At 42.7% G+C, this 15,800-nt stretch overlaps 1 protein-coding gene across 6 annotated transcripts in view; it reads left to right on the top strand.

The window, feature by feature from the left end:
• Positions 1 to 15,800, top strand: part of KIN (Kin17 DNA and RNA binding protein) — a 46,389-nt gene that overhangs the window by 18,455 nt on the left and 12,134 nt on the right. For all 6 annotated transcript variants that reach the window (XR_004343831.1, XR_004343832.1, XR_004343830.1 and 3 more), the window contains exons 8-12: positions 4,482 to 4,611; positions 7,185 to 7,235; positions 10,257 to 10,325; positions 11,227 to 11,326; positions 12,993 to 13,093. Coding sequence is in view for 3 of the 6 variants with exons in the window: in XM_030321125.1 (XP_030176985.1) it covers positions 4,482 to 4,611; positions 7,185 to 7,235; positions 10,257 to 10,325; positions 11,227 to 11,326; positions 12,993 to 13,093 (451 nt within the window). In the remaining 3 variants the exon portion in view is untranslated. The remainder of the gene's footprint in view (positions 1 to 4,481; positions 4,612 to 7,184; positions 7,236 to 10,256; positions 10,326 to 11,226; positions 11,327 to 12,992; positions 13,094 to 15,800) is intronic.

The following is a 15,800-nucleotide window of genomic DNA, read 5'->3' as shown; positions in this document are numbered from 1 at the left end:
CCTGATTTCTGCTCAGGTCATGATCTCAGTTCGTGAGATCAATCCCCTGTGCGTTGGCTTGGGCTTGGGCTTCTCTGTGTCCCTCTCTTTCTGACCCTCCCCTGCTCGGACGTGCCCTCTCTCGCTCTCTCTCTTTCCAAATAAATAAACATAAACAAACCCGACTTTTTATTTTCTTGGTAATCTAATTTCTCTGGTTTCTGTGTTAGTGATTTCTGTCCTTCATAATGTCTTCTGTCAGCATTTCTTAAATTCTTCATCATTCATTTTAGCTCTAACAGAATCTTGATATTGCAAGCAGAAGGATCTAGATGTCAAGCCCTACCATGTCTTTCTCTTTCTTTTTTTTTTAATAAGCAATTAAAATTTTATTTTATTTATTTTTTTTAAGAAAGAGAAAACATGAACAGAAGAGAAGGGGAGAGGGAGAGAGAGAAACTTTTTTTTTTTTTAAGTTTATTTATTTTGAGAGAGAGTGGGCAGGGGAGGGGCAGTGAGAGAGGGAGAGAGAGAATTCTATGTCACTGTCAGCGCAGAGCCCAACGTGGGGCTTGAACCCACAAACAGAGAGATCATGACCTGAGCCAAAATCAAGAGTCAGATGCTTAACCCACTAGGCCACCCCGGTGCCCCAGAGAATCTTCAACAGGCTCCGTGCCCAGTGCAGAGCCCAACACAAGGCTCGATCCCATGACCCTGGGATCACAACCTGAGCCAAAATCAAGAGTTGGATGGTCGGGGCGCGCCTGGGTGGCTCAGTCGGTTGAGCGTCCGACTTCGGCTCACGTCATGAGCTTGCAGGTCGTGAATTCGAGCCCTGGGTCGGGCTTTGTGCTGACAGCTCAGAGCCTGGAGCCTGTTTCGGAGTCTGTGTCTCTCTCTGTCTCTGCCCCTTCCTCGCTCGCTCTCTCTCTCTCTCAAAAATAAACATTTTTGGGGCACCTGGGTGGCGCAGTCGGTTAAGCGTCCGACTTCAGCCAGGTCACGATCTCGCGGTCCGGGAGTTCGAGCCCCGCGTCAGGCTCTGGGCTGATGGCTCAGAGCCTGGAGCCTGTTTCCGATTCTGTGTCTCCCTCTCTCTCTGCCCCTCCCCCGTTCATGCTCTGTCTCTCTCTGTCCCAAAAATAAATAAACGTTGAAAAAAAAATTTTTTTTTAAATAAAATAAAATAAAATAAAATAAAAAATAAAGATTTTTTTTTTTAATTAAAAAAAAAAGTTGGACACTAAACCGACGGAGCCGCCCAGGTGCCCCTCTTTCTCTTATTAAAGACTCAGTATCTTTGGTCATCACTTGTGAGATAAATCATCATTTTTTTCCATGTTCTTATGTGACCATTGTGATCTGGTACATCCCCCACCACTTGTACTCCAGCTCTGCTAGATTATTTGTGCCGTCCTAGACGAGCTGTGCTGGCTCACCCTGACTTTTCTCGGTGTCTGCTGTTCCCCCTTCCCGGGACACCCTTCCATGTCTGTTCTCCCACCTGTTGTGAGATCCTGATGGGCTATTCTGTTCATCTTTTTATCCCCACTGCTTGTCACCTTGTAGACATCTAATAATGCCAAATAAATCGTCTTGACAGAAAACTCTTTTTTCTATTCAGTTTAGGTGTTTTTGTGTGACGAAATATATATAACATGATGTTTACCATTTTGACCGTTTTTAAGGGCACGGGTCAGTGGCAGTAAATAGATTCACATTATGTCTGTGACCAGCATCCATCTACCAGACTTTTTCATCACCCCAAACTGAAACTGTACTCGTTAAACCCTAACTCCCCGTTTCCCTCTACCCCATCAGACCCCAGTGACCTCTGTTCTACTTTCTGTCTCTATGAACGTGACTGTTCTAATCTCCTCTTATGAGTGGAATCATACAGAGGTTGCCCTTCTGTGACTGGCTTCTTTCACTCACTCTAATGTCCTCAAGGTACATCCACATTATGGTCATGTGTCAGAATTTCCTTCCCTTTTAAGGCTGAATACTATCCTGTTGTCGTGTAGACCACATTTTGTTCGTCTCTTCATCGGCCATTGGACATTTTGAGTTATTCCCACCTTTTGGTGATCACAGATAATGCTGTTCTCAACATTGGTGCACAGATAGATGTTCGAGTCCCTTCTTTCAGTCCTTTGGGTATACACCCAGGAGTGGAGTCGCTGGACTGTAGGATAGCACTGCGTTGGCTTTGTTTAAGAACTGCCTTGCTGTTTCCCATAGCAGTTGCTCCAGTTGTGTATTTGCACCAACAATGCTCAAGGTTCCAGGGCGCCCCGTCCTCACCAACACTCCTCTTTTCTGTATTTTTCTTACACAAGCCATCCTAAGAGATGGGAAGTGTTGTCTCACGTGCTCTGGATTTAGTTTCCCTCATGGTTAGTGTTGTGAAGCATCTTTTCATGGACTTTTTGACCATTTATGTGTCTTCTTTGGAGAAATGCCTTTTGCTCACTTATTAATGGGGTTGTTTGTTTTTTATGCCGCTTAGTTTTAAGAAGAATATCTCAAGATTCCAAGTTGAGATGAATACCGAAATACCGAAATAATTTATCAATGTATTCGAGGACTCAGTGTTCATAAAATTTGGGGAATTATGGAGAATGTGAAAAGGGTCAGAAAGCAGAAACATAAGCACTGACTATAGTAGGAAATAGGTGGTTTGTAAACATGTAATCACTAGACCCCCCCTCCCCCCAATTACCCACTTAAACCTCATTCCCCTTTTGCTAGGGTTATTAGCGCCTCTTATGTGGACACAGTGTGGTTGATTGTGATCTGGAATTAGTGCTAAGTTTCGTGGATTTCTAGCTAAAGGTACTTTTAAATCTCAAGAAACTTTTTTGCTTCACTTTTAAAATATTCACTTTGAGAGAGAGCAAGCGCACGAGCAGGGGAGGGGCAGAGAGAGGGACACTGTCAGCGCAGAGCCTGACACGGGGCTCGAACTCACAAACCGTGGGATCATGACCTGAGCCGAAATCAAGAGTCACATGCTTAACCGACTGAGCCACCCAGGTGCCCCTAAAGAACCTTTCTTTAAGCAGCAAGTTGAAGCGTTTATACAGACTTAATCTGTTGAGAACCAAATGTATGTTATGTACAATTGTCACAAACCTGGGAAATGTGTCCACTGACAGAATGAGAACTTAGAAATATATTCAGAGGATTGAGTTATGGGACAAAACCCAGCAAGTGACATTTCAAAAGGATAAATTGAAAACCTTCCAGTTAGGTAAAGAGAGAACATGAACTCCCACGAGAACTGAGTCAGGGGGTCCTGAACTGCAGAAGAGAAGTAGGGATCATAGTTGGCTCCAAGCTGAACAGGACTCGTTAGAGTAACCTGGCTGCCAATAAGTCCAGTGCTGTCTTTAAATGCCTTAAAAAAAAGTCCAAAGAATAATTCAAGATTGTTTTTCTGTTGATCACACTTTTCTCTTGGTTATCCCCATAGGAGCTTCATGTACATATTTTCCTCTATTCGTCGTTTGCAGATATGACAAACTAAATGATTAGACTGACAAGTTTCAGTTAGCAAATATTAACTGAGCATGTATTTTATGAGAGTCACTAGACGGTTACTGCTCCTTTACAACAAAAAATAAGTAAATGCAAACATATACACCTGATTACATGTATAAATCACATATGCAAATGATTACAATGCAAAGTGGAGTGTGATACCTGCCACAGAGACAGCAAGATCCAAGAAGCCTCATGAAGAAAGGATCTGAACAGAATTGGGACAAATGGAGATAAATGGAGAGATCGTTCTACGTATGAAAGAGGCACGTGTAAATCTGCAAAGGCATGAAACACGGCGTGGCTCAATCAATAACGAGTTGTTCAGAATGGCCAGTGTATATAATAAGTTAGAGATAGCATTCTTGGGCCAGTGGGGGCAATTTTATATTGCGGTGCAAATTTTAGAATTTACACTGTCAATTCTAGGCAGGCGGGAGCCATCAAAAATTAAGTGACCTGTTGAGATTTTTGCCTTCAGAAAATAGAACTGGCAGTAATATGCGAGACTTCCTTACACACATCTTACTTAGTCCTTGCAGTTGAGCTATGAGTCGGGTGCCATTTTTATCCTCATTCGTAGATGAGGAACTCAGGTGTAGAAAGGTTAATCGCTCAGTCAGAAGCGGAAGTCTCCTTAAACCCTGATCTGCCCAACCCCAACCCTGTCTGCCCGACCCCGTGGGATCTGCCCAACCCACGCTGCCACCGCTCAGCCGTGCTGATCACCGTTGGTGCCAAGAGAAGGGGTGAGGGGGAGGAGGGCGCTATGGCGGGAGAGGTCGCGTGTTCTCGCGCTCACAGTCCTGTAAGGCATAGAGACAGGTCCTTTATTGTTTCGACTGACCCGTTGTAAATGAATCGAGTAACAAATCTTTCCTGTGTTGTTCTTCTGCACGTTGGAAAGCCTTCTGTGCGTAGTGGCTGTTAACAGGTATGGCTCTTCTTTTCGCCAGCTCCTTGGGACCGAGCGCGTTGAAGACAGTCGGGAATGCGGCATCAGTTAAGCGCAAAGAATCTTCCCAGAGCACAGCTCGATCAAAAGAAAAGAAAAAGAAGAAATCAGCACTCGATGAAATCATGGAGGTATAGTTTACCAGCTGCGTGTCGACTTTTCAGCTGTTAGAGGAATGACGTAGTTCCGACTGAGGAAGGTTAGGTAGTTTTGCCAGTTCTTAGATTAATGAAAGTCAAAAGATGTGTAGACACTGGGTTAGGGGAGGGGTGTAGATCAGATGGAACTAAAGGAGTTGGAAACCCCCCCTCAAAGTTTATTTTCTCGCTTCAAGTGCTGCCTTCAGAACTCTCCGTGTGTTCACGGTCAGTGGAATTCAGGCAGAAGGGCTGTGGCGGGGTCGAGAGCAGGAAGGAGCAGCTCTGTTTACCTTCCGTGGCTCAGTGAGACTGGCATCCTCCATGGATTCCCGCCCACCACCCTGCGCTCTCCTGTCGCCCCTGACTTCCATTTGTCACCCCCCGGCCAGCAAGAGAAAGCCACGACGTACTTTTTATTTGACTGAACCTGATGCCAGGCCTATGTGATGAATCACTGAAAACCTGCGATTTAGGATCCAGGGCCAGACTTTGGCTCTCAATCGACCTGCAGCTCTAGAGCAGTGCTGCAGGAGGTTGTTCATATATTCCCTTTTCTTTTTCCTTTAATTTTTTAAATTATTTATTTATTTTTTATTTTATTTATTTAATTTATTTATTTTTCTTAATATTTGAGAGAAAGAGAGAGACAGAGCACAAGCGGGGGAGGGGCAGAGAGAGAGGGAGACAGAATCCGAAGCAGGCTCCAGGCTCCGAGCTGTCAGCACAGAGCCCGATGTAGGGCTTGAACTCTCGAACCACAAGATCCTGACCGAGCCGAAGTCAGACGCTCAACCGACCGAACCACCCCAGTGCCCCGATATATTCCTAAATCTTCCTCTCTCCCTCTCCACACATAGCCTTACCTGATCAATCAATTTGTGAACCAAATAGAAAAGAAGGACAGGTGAAGAGAAAGAATAAATGGATATAAGAAGCTAACTTTTTTTTTTCTGTACCATCATTTCCTCTAGTCTCCCCAAACCCTCCTCTTCAGTTGTGAAGGGTTGAGAGGGAGCTATTTGGTCTTCCCCGTTACTGGGCGCTCCTACAATGCAGGCCAGTCTAAAAAATTGAGAGTGTAATATAAAATGTGCACACTAGGAGATACAGTTGCTCCGTCACTGAGCAAATACTGAGTTGTGTTATGTGCTGGGCATTGTGCAAGGTCCTGTGTCTGCATAGTAGGGAGCAAAATACAGTCCCTGTGTGTCATGCTAGTAAGAGGGACGTCCCACGAACAAGTGAACCAGTGAGTGAGTTATTACAAAATGGTAAGTGCTAAGGAGGTCAGAGGGCGGGCCGTGGGGGAGAGCTTGGGAAAAGGTGCTACGGCAGGGAAGATCTCAACCTCAAGCATATGAAGGAAAGATCCACGTGGCTGGAGCGTGATGAGTGCAAGAGTGGTAGCATTTGAGGTTCGAGAGAGGAGGGGGAGTGACCTCTTAGATGTCTTAATAGGCCATGGCAGAGTTTCTGAATTTAATTCAAAGTCAAATGGAAAGCTACATCTACCCGCTTGGTGAGACGTGCTAAATTTAGAATGCTCTTTGTTCATATTGGAAAATTGGAGAAATTAAAATGAGACTTATTACCAACCAAAGAATTGCAGTGTTCTGGCCCCTCGAAGGTTGGTACTTAGGGTTCACTTAAGGCAGCTGAGGAAGAAGGAGGCGTGATACAGCCCCACAGCGGCCAGACGGCACTCTTCTTTTGGACGCCCTTTTGCTTATGTCTCTCCAGGTTATATTTTTCTTCCCCTATATTCACAGGATTTATTGTCCTTATCAAACAGAGAAGCCCCTTTTTGCCATCAGAGTGTAGATAGAACTAACCATGCTGTGCAAAACTGGTATTAAGTGTGTATTAAGGTGCTTATTTTAATGTTTCTTTATTTTGAGAGACAGCATGAGCAGGGGAGGGACAGAGAGAGAGGCGAGAGAGAATCCCAAGCAGGCTCTGCCTTGTCAGCACAGAGCCGGACACAGGGCTCGATTCCATGAATCATGAGATCAGGACCTGAGCTGAAATCATGGGTCGGACGCTTAATCCACTGAGCCATCCAGGCGCCCCGTGTTATGTTTTTACCACAAAAACATTGCTTGTGTTCCAGCTCATGACAGTCACGTGGGGGGAAGAAGGGAGGGGGCAGTATAGCGCTGGCAGATGGCCTTGCAGTGTTGACCAAGTAGAGGCCGCCTGTATTTGTTTTCTTGGTCAGTTGACTTGCTTTATCACATATTGTTATCAAATCAAGTTCGTTTGTTTTTTCTAAAGATTTTATTTTTAAGTAATCTCTACACCCAACATGGGGCTTGAACCCATAACTACAAGATCAAGAGTAGCCCGCTTCGCAGACTAAACCGGCCAGGTGTCCCCCAAGTGTTTTTTTGAAATCAAAAATTAATTGCAAAAAAAGTTTATTTGTATCTGTCAGAGCTTGTAAGTTACACGGAGCCCCTTTCAGGCATATGTTTTATGGTGTTCTTTTGTTACATAGAATGGTATTTGAAATAAATTAAGGATTTTAATGAGAGAATTCTGTGAATGTCTTATGTGTTCTACAGATCGAGGAGGAAAGGAAAAGAAGTACCCGAACAGACTATTGGCTACAGCCTGTACGTATTCAGCTGGAGTTCTCAAGTTCTAAACGCTTTTTAAAAAGAGTGAATGATTCAAAGAGCATTTGGTATAAATGACTTAAGTTTCTCAAACATACTTAAATCCTATGGATAGACTTTCCTGACTTTTCTTTTCATCCGATCTTAAATTATCAGTTACACCTGTATTAGAGAGTAACTTCCCGTTTATAGGCTGGTGAGACTCCTTGAGTTTTGCCAGATTTGTTTGTGGACATCTTCAATTGAAGCCTGGAATCGTTTCCAGTGTTTGCTAGAAGACAAGGGTTGTGTTTTCAGAAATGGGGCTGAAATGTAGAATTGTGAAAGCAGAAGTATTTGTTTTCAGTTTGCAGCTTATTGAACTTAGATTATCCCTTTAGGTACTTTGTTGAACAAAGGTGGTTTTAATTTTACAAACTCAAGTAGAGCTTTGTATTTTATTGTGTATTTATTGTTCTATTGTTTTAAGATAATAATTTTGAAATATTTAAATAATTACCAGAAATTATTATAGTTTGCTGATGCTCTGTTTTGAGCTTGGATGTGAGATTTTCGAAAGACGTTCAGGGTGCCTTCATTATTCTTTGAGAAGCTGGTTTGATCAGTGACAGGAGACCGAAAGGTAGTGAGAGTGTGTCATTTAGATAATTTTGATTAGAAACATAAGGTTAATAATAACCTTGATGGTCCGGAAGTCGTGAGCTCTCATTCAGGTCTTTGTGGTCCTTCTCCCTCTAGCTTGAAAACTCAGATCACTGATTTCATGTCTTAGTCTGTGGTCTTCTACCTGGGAGGCATTTCCACCCGGTGACCACAGGAAGCATCGTGCAGTAATTCAGCTAACATGGAAATACTTATTGTGTTACATTACATAGTGAATGAATCCTTTGTATGAATCACTTCAACTAATTCTTATATGAGCCCTGTAAGGTAGTTATTGTTATGATTCCCATTTTATAGGTGAGAAAACTGAGGCAGAAAGCATTTGGGGGATTTCCCCAGGGCCGCAGAATAAGCACTTAGGCAGCTCTCTCTGGCAGTCTCATTCAGCAGGCTGTGCTCTGAGCGAGTGAACGTGCTGCTTCCTGTGATGTCTCAGGCGCCCGGACTCCCCGGCTGTAGCACGGGTCGGTCACGATTAGTAAGGGATGGGCCGAAGGGAAGTTTTGTGTGTTTTCTCCATCACGGTAGTTAGCATTTGAATATTAATAGTTTGATTACTGTTTATGAAAATGTAATCAAGAATTTAGTCAAGAGGCGCCTGGGTGGCTGGGTTGGCTAAGCCTCCCGCTCTTGACTTCAGCTCAGGTCGTGATCTCACGGTCGTGGGATAGAGCCCCTAGTCGGGCTCCACACAGGGCATGGAGGCTGCTTAAGGGTCTCTCTCCTTCCTCTGCTCACTCACGTGCTCTGTCTCTCTCTCTCACTCTCAAAAAAGAAAAGGAAGAAAAACAATTCTTTTTCCTGAAAGCAATTGTTCTTACCCAGAGAGTAATTCGCAAATCTTTAGAGAAGTGTTTTTTCCAAATTACATATGTTTTCCTACTATCGCCATCCCATCTCGTGGGGTGAAATGCATATTCTCATCAGTCTCCTAGGTGATTCTGATGTACGCCCTTCCTTACGAATCATTGGTTTAAAGGAAAAAGAAACGAAACCAAAAGCAAAAGCAAAAAAAAAAAAAAGACAATGCTTTCTACGTTTTAGCTAGTCCAAAAATTCTCTTCCCATTGATAATACTTCCAATTCAATTATATTTCCTGTTTGATAATTCTCTTATAACAAATTATTCAAATTCTCTTCCTGCTTCCTCTTATGGAGTGTTACATTCAAAGGGAGGGTCAGCCAACAGTGCCATGATGATTCCATGTGTCTCTTATGTTGAAATGGGCAGTATGTTTGTTAAAATAACCAGCAGTCCCTCGAGCTAGATTGGAGAACTTTAGTGTTTAAACTGAGTAAAGAAATATTTTGAACTGATCTATTGTGTGAGCAAGTGTCAGTAAGCCCAGTGATGTAATAAGTTAGCTTCAGATGATGAGTGTGTACCCATGAGGGCCTTTGAGAAATTGAGGCCAGAAATACTCTGATTAAATCAGGGAAGCTGTTTTGGCATCATTTGGCTTCACTTAGAAAGTCTTAGACCGTTCACGTTTTCTCTTAAGCATGTCTTTCTACAGTTCCACACCCTCCCCCCAAAGTCCTCACTGAATTTTGATTAATATAATTTTTGGCCTGGCTTAGTGAAGTACTCGTGACCATCTAGTACCTCTGTTATATTCACTTGAAGTAGCAAATTCAGAATCGCTGTAGTGACTAGCATGAAGTCAGGCGATTTATTTTTCCCAATCTGCCATTAGACAGCTAATCTAAATCAGCAACATTATGATAAAGAAGCAAACCCAGAATGCACGAATATGAAATAAGCCTAGATTTCTCTCCCACTTGAGAATTAGATGTTCAGAAGAACGATACTTTTAGCTGGAGCTAATCTGGAAGAATCCTGTGTGTATCAAAAATTCAGAGTAACATCACGAGGAGAGAACATTCTGGAAAAATGTCATGCGTAAGCTCAAAGACATTTCCCTGCAATTCCCAGTGAGACTTGCCATCTGAGTTTTTATCAGCACTGAACACCAACGGTGTTAATATCTTTGGCACCTTTCACTTCCTTGAATGGAAAGAAAGCAGCTCTCTCTGAAAGACCTGGATTAACAGGGTTGAGACTGACAGATGAAAAGTCCTAGATTTCAGGGGACCTTCAGCGTGGAAATCAGCCTCGAGACAGGTATTTTCTCCTTCTCAGTAACCATATCGAATAAAGGGAGAAAGAAGAAATAAAAGGTCACTAAGGGAACGTTTTGCCACGATTGGAAAGGCTTAGAACACCCGGATTTTTTCCTTAGCGGAGCAGTTACACTTCGCTATGATTTTTGGCGAGCATGGTTTAAATGAAGGAGTGAAACAGAGAAGATAACTTCTGTCTTTCATCTTTATTTTTTTGTCGTTATTTTCTAGGAAATCATTGTAAAAATCATAACCAAAAAACTCGGAGAGAAGTATCATAAGAGAAAGGGCGTTGTTAAGGTAAGGCTGTGAGGCTGTGAGCAGACTCTGTGAATTGACCGAATAAAGCCTTTGTGGTATTCCTGGAAGGTCAAGTCCTCAGGGCAGAAGCATTGTGTCTGAGGTTCTCGATGGTTCTGTAGAAGGAGAGCTGACTTCATGATCGGCGGAAAAATGATTCCTTTGCAACCGTAATTTATATTTATACATACCGTGTGCTTTCCTCCTGGGGCAAACAGTATGTATCAAGTCCCACGGGTGCCACGTAAACTCCCTCACTCACTGTGCAGGCCTTGCTAATCAGTGAGATGCATCCTCTTTGTTAACAATGGGCAGTAAGTATGATCATGTGCCTGGAGTTCCAAGAAGGGCTTCCTTGTTGTGTTTTGCCTGGGAGACTTTCAGCCGCTCTAGGATTTGAAAATTTGAAAATCAGCGCTCCAGTCCTTTTCCCTCTTTGCCGTCCCCTGAGAGTTTCATTCTGGCACCCAGCACTGCGCGTGCGTAAGTGCCCTTCTGTTGTACTCGAAGCTGAGCATTGTCCCTCTCACTGTGTGTATCAAAGTCTTGTTCTAAGAACACCGACCAGTCTTCTATTCTTTGCAGATGAAAAGCCTCACTCGGCCTTGAGTTGAATTCTTTATTAGGAAGCCTAGAACCACTATCCTGTATACCTGAAACCAATATGTAAAACTGTGTCTTAAATAGACTGGAACTAAAATGGAAAACGTAATGAAATTTAAACAAATCTTAAGAAGCATAGAAGTCGTATATGGAGTCTGTAAAATAGTGTCATTGATAGGAGGAGTCACTCTTCCCATTTGACTGGAATGCCGTTGGTTTTCATCTTACCTATTTCTGTCCTTTGAAATTTGTGTTCACGTATTTCTGCTACTATAAAAGCGTTGATTTCACATGACAGGAAGTAATTGACAAATACACAGCTGTCGTCAAGATGATCGACTCTGGAGACAAGCTGAAACTTGACCAGACTCATTTAGAAACAGTAATTCCAGCACCAGGTAAATCTTTCTGCAGACCATTTAACCTGTATGCTATCGAAATGAGTGATTCCATCCTTAAAACCATAGTTTTTTGACATTACCGGGTAGTTGTAGACGGGTTTCCTTTTTAGAAATATACAGCTGCCAGTGTAACTGATGCTCTTTCAGGTGACGCGGTGGGTTTACCAGTCCTCTGCGAAAGCGCTTTTGTGGCATGAATAAGTTTTCCCTTCCTAAGATCCTTTTTCTCCGAAAGCAACATACAAACTCATAGGGAAAAAAAGTCACTCAGACGCGGGTTATTGTTAATATATCTCTTTAGCTGCCTGAGGTGGTGAAGTAAAAGTCTCTGCTGTTTGGCTTTTTCTTTTGCTTAATGGTCTTTATCATTTGAGTAGTTCTGATATCTCGTTCGAATGCTGCTTCGGTTGGGTTGCCTGCCTCTGACCCGACCCTTCATAGTGACGGCACAGTGATCGTGTTAGTCTCCAAAACTGCTTATCAGGTCCTTTATTCTTTCCCCGGAAAATAAAACTCATTTTATGGCTGAAAAAAAAGAAATTTTTTAGCTTTAATGAGATGTAATTGACATATGATAAATTGCACTTGTGTAAAATATACAATTTGATCAGTTTTAAGGCACGAATACTCTCTGAAACCATCCCTACAATCGAGATAATGAATGTATCCATCACTCCCCCCCAATTTCCTCACTCCCCTTTATCCTTCCCTGCCACCCCTCCACTGCTGCCTCCCATGTCCCCAAGACAACCACCTTTCTGCTGTCTGTCACTATAGATTAGTTTGTTTCTATCTAGAATTTTGTATGAATAAAATCATACCATGTGTCTTGTTTTTTGGTCTGGATCTTTCAGTACGTGTAATTATTTTGGATTCGTGCCTGTTGTCACGTGTATGTGTCTGTAGCTCACTTCTCTCTGTTGCCAAGTAGTGTTTCCCGGTGTGGATATGCTACTTCTTGTTCATTCAGTCACCTGTTGATGGACATTTGTCTTGTTTACAGTTTGGGGCTGTTGCAAATAAAATTTCCAAGAATATTCATACACAAGTCCTTATATGGACATATGGTTTCTCCCCTATTGAGAAGATACTTAGAAATAGAATGGCTCCCTCATAGTAAGAGCCAAAGCAATCTAAATTTCTTTTCCTTTCTTTTTTTTTTTTTTTTTTTTAGTGTTTATTTATTTTTGAGGCAACGCAAGAGACAGAGTGCAAGCAAGGGAGGGGCAGACAGAGGGAGACACAGAATCTGAAGCAGGCTCCAGGCTCTGAGCTGTCAGCCCAGAGCCCGACGCGGGGCTCGAACTCACAAGCCGTGAGATCATGACCTGAGCTGAGGTTGGACACTTAACCGACTGAGCCACTCAGGCACCCCAGTCTGAATTTCTTTCTAATGATTTCTGGGCTCTGAACATTTTCCCTTCTACTCCTTGCAGATTGTTTCCTCTGACAAGTGGAAAAAAACGTGAGGAGTCTTAGAATGCTATAGCGATCAGAGTATCTCCAGACTATACTTTAGAGTATTGCAGAGTTCTGAAATGATTAAGAACTCAGAGGGGTTTTGTTTTTTGTTCTGTTCATTCACTGTAATTGCATTTTGCTGTAACAAAGTAGAAGAAAGAAGCAAACATTTCTTTGCGTTCAGTGTTGTATTCTATCGTAGGAAAAAGAATTCTCGTTTTAAACGGAGGCTACAGAGGAAATGAAGGTACCTTAGAATCCATCAATGAGAAGACTTTTTCAGCTACCATAGTCATTGAAACTGTAAGTACGTTTCCACAGAGAAATTCCTAAAGGGCTCTAAAAATGTGCCATAGTTTTTTCATTGGGTTGGTCTTTGCTTTAGAGCTGGGGTTTGTCGTCTGTCTTCTCTCCTGTTTGGAAATCTGTAAGTTTAGTCTTTGTAACTCTGCCAATGGTGAAGGATTGTATTTTCTGATTTTAAAAGAAATGCAGATGTGGCTTGGTCCACTTGAGCTGGTGTAACAGAATATACCATATACTGGATGGCCGATAGGTGAATAACTTCCACGGTTCCGAAGGCTGCAAGTCTAAGAATAAGGCACCGGCCGACTTAGTGCCTGATGAGGGCCCACTTCCTGGTTCATGTGTTCTCATACGGTGGGAGGGACAAAGCTCTCTGGGCTCTTCTTTACCAGGGCACTAATCCATCCATGAGCGCGCACCCCCATGACCTAATCACTCCCCAAAGGCTGCCCGCCAGATACTGTCACACTGGGCGTTAGGTTGCAGCTCTGAATTCTGGGTGGGACACATCCAGTAGAGCAATGCTTATTGTTTTAAGACCTGAAAAAGACAATTTAATATAAATAACTTTAAAAATTACCAATAATTCTCCAGCCAGATAACTCCCTTTAATATTTTGACCTGTTCCTTTTCAGTCTTTGTATTTTACAAAATTGTATACAATATGTACAGTTTCACATTCTGACTTTTTTCTTTCACATCCAGTATAAAACCCAATTTGACATACAATTAGCGGGGAATATAGAATCAGAATTAATGACGGGAAAAGCCCAGAGATCACTATTTGAAGGTTTTTTTTTTAATTTAATTTTTTATTTTTTATTTTTTTTTTTTAATTTTTTTTTTAATGTTTATTTATTTTTGGGACAGAGAGAGACAGAGCATGAACGGGGGAGGGGCAGAGAGAGAGGGAGACACAGAATCGGAAACAGGCTCCAGGCTCTGAGCCATCAGCCCAGAGCCTGACGCGGGGCTCGAACTCACGGACCGCGAGATCGTGACCTGGCTGAAGTCGGACGCCCAACCGACTGCGCCACCCAGGCGCCCCAAATTTTTTATTTTTTTAAATTTACATCCCAATTAGTTAGCATATAGTGCAACAATGATTTCAGGAGTAGATTCCCTAATGCCCCTTACCCATTTAGCCCATTCCCCCTCCCACAACCCCTTCCACAACCCTCAGTTTGTTCTCCATATTTATGAGTCTCTTCTGTTTTGTCCCCCTCCCTGTTTTTATATTATTTTTGTTTCCCTTCCCTTATGTTCATTTGTTTTGTCTCTTAAAGTCCTCATAGGAGTGAAGTCATATGGCTTTTGTCTTTCTCTGACTAATTTCACTTAGCATAATACCCTCCAGTTCCATCCACGTAGTTGCAAATGGCAAGGTTTCATTCATTTTGATTGCCGAGTAATACTCCATTTTATATATATATATATATATATATATATATATATATATATATATATACCACATCTTCTTTTCCATTCATCCAGCGATGGACATTGGGGCTCTTTCCATACTTTGGCTATTGTTGATAGTGCTGCTATGAACATGGGGGTACCTGCGTCCCCTTGAAACAGCATACCTGTATCCCTTGGATAAATGCCTAGTAGTGCAATTGCTGGGTCGTAGGGTAGTTCTATCTTTAGTTTTTTGAGGAACCTCCATACTGTTTTCCAGAGTGGCTGCACCAGCTTGCATTCCCATACATTTTTTTTTTAATGTTTTAATTAAATGTTTAATGTTTTAATTAATGTTTTAATTTTTTTTTTAATTCATTTTTGAGAGACAGAGAGAGACAGAGTGTGAGCGGGAGAGGGGCAGAGAGAGAGAGAAAGACACAGAATCTGAAGAGGCCCCAGGCTCTGAGCTGTCAGTACAGAGCCCGACGCGGGGCTCGAACTCACAAGCCGTGAGATCATGACCCGATCCGAAGTCGGACGCTTAACCGACTGAGCCACCCAGGCACCCCCAGAGATCACTATTTTAAATAGTCCTTCCTTTCTTTCATAAAGGATTAAAAGGTAGCAGAGATCAGTAAAGTAATTTCTGGAAATCTGATGTACAGGTCAAGTTGTTGACTGAAGTAGACTGGATGGCTCACTGACAGTCTGTGGGCGCCCCAGTGAGGCCTGAGATGTCTCCTGAGGGAAGGAAGGGCCTGAAACAGGCTTTTCCGTCACTGCCTAATGCGTTTTGGAACTCTGAATGATGGGGCGGGGACTCTCCAAGTGAAATCCGTTTTCACACCCAGTGTAGGAAGCGTCAGCATGTGGGAGGTGGGATAAGAGACCCCGCGGAGAGTCTGGTGACCGTCCTGAGCGCTCTCCAGGACTTGGGGGTGTAACTGCCCACTTTCATGTGTTGCCTGAAGGGGGTCGGAGGCATCTAGACCCGTCTCTGGACTGCGTTCCAGAAAATCAGGTGGGTCCTTATTTGAGAGAAACCACATTTAAGTAAATGGAGCATTTTTTCCCGGTCTCTGTCTACACGAATTCAGCAACTGTGACTGACACAAACTAGAAGGGAAGAAAAGGAAGAGGAATCTCTCTGTTACTGAGAAAGTTCTCCATCTGACTAAATTAATAGATTGAGTTTTGTTTTGTTTTGTTTTTAACTCCGTTTTTCTCTCTGACTCAGGCAGCATAAGGTCATGGAACATCTAGCATTTCCTTGGAAACGATTCTCCTGCACTTTTTAAAG

The sequence above is a fragment of the Lynx canadensis genome, chromosome B4, assembly GCF_007474595.2.
Source record: "Lynx canadensis isolate LIC74 chromosome B4, mLynCan4.pri.v2, whole genome shotgun sequence".
Taxonomy (NCBI): domain Eukaryota; kingdom Metazoa; phylum Chordata; class Mammalia; order Carnivora; family Felidae; genus Lynx; species Lynx canadensis.
Note: the sequence above shows the minus strand (reverse complement) of the source record. Positions and strands in the feature narration are given on the sequence as shown.